The 5,740-nt window shown below is 38.4% G+C and overlaps 1 protein-coding gene across 4 annotated transcripts in view; it reads right to left on the bottom strand.

The window, feature by feature from the left end:
• Positions 1 to 5,740, bottom strand: part of LOC109882110 (mitogen-activated protein kinase kinase kinase 4) — a 61,424-nt gene that overhangs the window by 1,773 nt on the left and 53,911 nt on the right. For all 4 annotated transcript variants that reach the window (XM_020474199.2, XM_020474200.2, XM_020474201.2 and 1 more), the window contains 2 exons: positions 3,320 to 3,426; positions 128 to 307 (listed from right to left, as the gene is read on the bottom strand). In XM_020474199.2, coding sequence (XP_020329788.1) covers positions 128 to 307; positions 3,320 to 3,426 — 287 coding nt within the window. The remainder of the gene's footprint in view (positions 1 to 127; positions 308 to 3,319; positions 3,427 to 5,740) is intronic.

The raw sequence follows: 5,740 nt of genomic DNA, 5'->3' as shown, positions 1-5,740 counted from the left end.
CTGGGATTGAAAGACAGAGAGCTCTCGATTAGACTTCTGATATTCTTAGACCACAATGTGACTGCCAGCATAAAGTCTACCCTTGCAGTGAACTGTATGCGTTTTTCAAAGTAGAAAAGTGTTTGACCTTGACGAAGGGGTGGTCTAGCAGGGTACTGGCGGTCCAGCGTCGTTTGGGCTCGCTCTCTAGACAGTGACCCAGGAAATCCTTCCCCTCAGTGGACAGCTTCTCTGGGATGGGGGGCTTGTGGCCCATACCCACCTTGTACATGATCTGGAAGTTGTGCTCATACTCGTGCCATGGCCTCTGCGTGGTGGGAGAGGGGAGAAGGACAACAAGACCTTTCTAAACACTAACTTCAGACGTGAACAGGGTTTAGATTACATTTGATTACAACACTTCCTCAATCAGCCTACAAACAAAACAGACATTGAGGGGTGGAGAGGGACACAGGATTGTCGAGGGACTCAAATCAGGCTAAAATGTTAAACCTTGAATACATAGTACAAACTAATTCTACTACTCTGAAGCATTCACAGTAGTGAATAGTAGTAATAGCTAGAGTTAGGTGGTAGATGTGAATAATAATAAGTAGTAGTCGTCGTCGGTGGTGAAAGTAGTGAATAATACTAGTGAAGAGGTTGACCGATTATGATTTTAACGCCGATACCGATTAAGCTGATTTTTAAAAAAAATACTTATTTGTAATAATGACAATTACAACAATACTGAATGAACACTTAATATAATACATCAATAAAATACATTTAGCCTCAAATAATGAAACTTGTTCAATTGTTTAAATAATGCAAAAACAAAGTGTTGGAGAAGTAAAAGTGCAATTGTGCTATTTAAGAAAGGTAACATTTAAGTTCCTTGCTCAGAACATGAAAGCTGGTGGTTCCTGTTAACATGAGTCTTCAATATTCCTAGGTAAGAAGTTTTAGGTTGTAGGAATTATAGGACTATTTCCCTCCTATACCATTTGTATTTCATTAACCTTTGGATGTTCTTCTAGGCACTTTAGTATTGCCAGTAACAGTATAGCTTCCGTCCGTGCTCCTCCCTGGGCTCGAACCAGGAACACAACGACAACAGCCACCCTTCGAAGCAGCGTTACCCATGCAGAGCAAGGGGAACAACCACTCCAAGGCTCATATCGAGTGACGTTTGAAACGCTATTAGCGCGCGCTAACCAGCCAGCCATTTCACATAGGTTACACCAGCCTCATCTCGGGAGTTGATAGGTTTGAAGTCATAAACGGCGCAATGCTTGATACACAACGAAGAGCTGCTGGCAAAACGCCCCGAAAGTGCTGTTTGAATGAATGTTTATGAACCTGCTTCTGCCTACCACTGCTCAGTCAGATTATATGCAACACAAGACATGCTAGATAATATCTAGTAATATCAACCTTTTATAATTAACTAGTGATTATGATTGATTGATTCGATTTTTATAAGATAAGTTTAATGCTAGCTAGCAACTTACCTTGGCTTACTGCATTCGCGTAACAGGCAGTCTCGTTGTGGAGTGCAACAAGAGGCAGGTCGTTATTGCGTTGGACTAGTTAACTGTAAGGTTAACTAGTGATTATGATTGATTTTTATAAGATATGTTTAATGCTAGCTAGCAACTTACCTTGGCTTACTGCATTCGCGTAACGGGCAGTCTCCTTGTGGAGTGCAACGAGAGAGAGGCAGGTCGTTATTGCGTTGGACTAGTTGCAAGATTATATCCCCTGAGCTGACAAGGTGAAAATCTGTCGTTCTGCCCCTGAACGAGGCAGTTAACCCACCATTCCTAGGCCGTCATTGAAAATAAGAATGTGTTCTTAACTGACTGGTAAAAAATTATAATAATTTAAAAGGCAAAATCGGTGCCCAAAAATACTGATTTTCGATTGTTATGAAAACTTGAAATCGGCCCTAATTAATCGGTCGACCTCTACTAGTGAATAGTCGTAGGTGGTGAAAGTAGTGAATAATAACTAGTAGAAGTAGTGAATAATTAAGTGAATAATAGTAGTAGCTAATGTTAGGTGGTGGTAGTAGTAGTGAATAATAGTAGCAGTAGGGAATAATAGTAGCGAATAATTCTAGTAGTAGTCATAGGTGGTGATAAGTGAATAATAAGTGGTGGCAGTAGTAGCGAATAATACTGGTGAAAGTAGTGAATAATAACTAGAAAATAAGTCTTAGGTGGTGAATAATAGTAATAAATAATTAGTCATAGTGAATAGTAGTCGTAGGTGATGAAAGTAGTAGGTGATGAAAGTAGTAGTGAGTAGTCAGGTGGTAGTAGTAGTAGCGAATAATACTAGTAGTCGTAGGTGGTGAAAGTAGTGAACAATAGTAGTAGGTGGTGAATAAGTGGTAGTAGTAGCGAATAATACTGGTGAAAGTAATGGAAAATAAGTTGGTGGTGAATAATAGTAATAAGTAGTAGTCGTGAATAAGTAGGTGGTGAATAGTCGTAGGTGATAAAGTAGTGAATAATCGTAGGTGGTGAATAATAAGCAGTAGTATCGAATAATACTGTAGTCGTAGGTGGTGAAAGTAGTGAATAATAACTAGTGGTGAATAATAGTAGTAGTGAATAACTAGTGGTGGTGAATAGTAGTAGTGAATAATAAGTAGTAGGTGGTAAATAGTGGTAGTAGTGAATAATAAGGTGGTGAATAGTAATCGTAGGTGGTGAAAGTTGTTAGGAGTGAATAATAAGTAGCTACTGTTAGGTGGTACTAGTGGTGAATAGTAGTAGTGAATAACTAGTGGTGAATAGTAGTAGTGAATAACTAGTGGTGAATAATAAGTCGTAGGTGGTGAATAGTAGTAGTGAATAACTAGTGGTGAATAATAAGTAGTAGGTGGTGAATAGTGGTAGTAGTGAATAATAAGTAGTAGGTGGTGTTGTTAGTAGTGAATAATAAGTCGCTAGTGTTAGGTAGTAGTAGTGAATAGTAGTCGTAGGTGGTGAAAGTAGCGAATAATAACTAGTAGAAAATAAGTCAGGTGGTGAATAATAGTAATAAATAATAATAGCAGTGAGTAGTAGTTGTAGGTGGTGAAAGTAATGAATAATAGTAGTAGCGAATAATAAGTAGCTAGTGTTAGGTGGTGGTAGTACTAGTGAATAGGTGGTGAAAGTAGTGAATAATAATACTAGTAGAAAAGTCGTAGGTGGTGAATAATAGGTACGTAGGTTGTTAGGTGGTGGTGGTAGCAGCAGCAGTAGAAATGCTAGAAACAGATTAATTGTTTGAGGACCATTTTGGTTAAATGTCTGCTCAATCCTCCCCTTGAGCGAATTCTTACCTTCCCAGTCACCATCTCGATGAGGACACATCCCAAACTCCAGATGTCAGCTGCTCGCCCGTGACCTTCGCCCTTTGCCCTCGTAATGACCTCAGGTGCCATATATGCTGATGAATAGAGTAGGGAAAGAACAGGTTAACAACTGAACAAGCAATAATCTGAAACATGAAATATCTCTTAGATCTTGATAAGTGTATGAATTGTGACAGCAGGGAGATTGATACATTTGTTTAATTCATTCGGGTCGACAGCTAGTCTTACTGGGGTCCGACACATAACCAAAAAGACATCACATTTAAACAGATACAACAATGCCAATGCAAGTTTCACTATGATAATTAATTACCCAGGCTTTTGTAAACTCACATATCGCCTCGTGAGTCCTTTTACCAGAAGAGAAGGGGTGACAACATTAACTAAAGTCCTATTCGATTAGAATACAATTTTCCCCGCAGGAGGAAATATTTTGGAATTGTTCAAAAATAAACCTACGTAGTTGTACACAGCAGACATACAGGTTCTATACTAGGCCTTCAAAGTATTCACACCCCTTGACTTTGTCCACATTTTGTTGTTACAACCATAATTTAAAAAACTGATTTTGTGTCACTGGCCTACACACAATACCCTAAAAGTTTAATGCTGAAATGTCTTGAGTCAAGCCTAAATAAGTTCAGGAGTAAAAATGTGCTTTACAAGTCCCAAAATAAAATGCACGGACTCACTGTGAGCAATAGTGTTTAACCTCGAAGCCAGGGGGCACTATTTTTATGTTTGGAAAAATAACGTTCCCAAAGTAAACGGCCTATTTCTCAGGACCAGATGCTAGAATATGCATATAATTGACAGTTTAGGATAGAAAACACTAAAGTTTCCGAAACTGTCAAAATATTGTCTGTGTATAACATAACTGATATTGCTGGCGAAACCCTGAGGAAAATCCAATCAGAAGTGCCTCTTATTTGAAACCCTTCTGTTCCTATGCAAGCCTATCCTCCATTTAAAGGGATATCAACCAGAGTCCTTTTTCTATGGCTTCCCTAAGGTGTCAAGTCTTTAGACATAGTTTCAGGCTTTTATTTTGAAAAATGATCGTGAAGGATCACATTGCGTAAGTGGATAGTTGGGGGCTCTGAGTGAGTTTTTGCGCTACAGAGTAAAGCCACCATTGTTCCTCCCGCTGTTATTGAAAAACCTACACACTCGGTTGATATATTATAAACTACCTGAGGAATGATTATAAAAAACGTTTGACATGTTTCTGTGGACATTATGGAGACTATTTGGAATTTCCATCTGCGTTGTCGTGACCGCTCTTTCCTGTGGATTTCTGAACATAACGCGACAAACAAACAGAGGTATTTTGGGTATAAAAATTATCTTTATGGAACAAAAGGAACATTTGTTGTCTAACTGGGAATCTCGTGAGTGAAAACATCAAAGGTAAACAGTTCATTTGATTGCTTTTCTGATTTTCGTGGCCAAGCTTCCTGATGCTAAGTGTACATAATGCTATGCTAGGCTATCGATAAACGCTTGGATTGCTTTCGCTGTAAAGCATAATTTCTAAATCTGAGACAGGTGGATTAACAAAAGGCTGAGCTGTGTTTTGCAATATTGCACTTGTGATTTCATGAATAGTAGTAATATTATTTGACTGTTGCGCTATGCTATTCAGTGGTTGCTGACAAATGATCCCGTGATAGGGATGGGTAGCGTCAAGAAGTTGACATGAGTTTTGAATGACTACCTCATCTCTGTACCCCACACATACAATTATCTGTAAGATCCCTCAGTCCAGCAGTGAATTTCAAACACAGATTTAACAAAGACCAGGGAGGTTTTCCAATGCCTTGCAAAGAAGGGCACCCATTGGTAGATGGGTACAAATAAAAAAAGAGCAGACATCGAATATCCTTTTGATCATGATGAAGTTATTAAATTACACTTTGGATGGTATATCAATACACCCAGTCACTAAAAAGATACAGGTGTCCTTTCTAACTCCGTTTCATCATAACTAATTACCCAGCCTTTTGTAAACTCACAATTTTTCCCTAGAGGAAAACTTGGTTCAGTCTGCTTTCCACCTGACACTGAAATGATTTCACCTTTCAGCAGGACAATAACCTAAAACACAATGTCAAATCTACACTGGATAGTGAGTGGCTGAGTTAAAGTTTTGACTTAAATTGGCTTGAAAATCTATGGCAAGACCTGAAAATGGTTGTCTAGAAATTAACAATCAACAATGCTTGAAGAATTTAAAAAATAATCATTGGGCAAATGTTGCACTATCCAACCGTGGAAAGCTCTTAAACTTACAGCTGTAATCATTGCCGAAGGTGCTTCTATAAAGTATTGACTCAGGGGTGTGAATACTTATGTAAATTAGATATTTATTTAATAATCAATACATTT

The sequence above is a fragment of the Oncorhynchus kisutch genome, linkage group LG11, assembly GCF_002021735.2.
Source record: "Oncorhynchus kisutch isolate 150728-3 linkage group LG11, Okis_V2, whole genome shotgun sequence".
In the NCBI taxonomy this organism is placed as follows: domain Eukaryota; kingdom Metazoa; phylum Chordata; class Actinopteri; order Salmoniformes; family Salmonidae; genus Oncorhynchus; species Oncorhynchus kisutch.
Note: the sequence above shows the minus strand (reverse complement) of the source record. Positions and strands in the feature narration are given on the sequence as shown.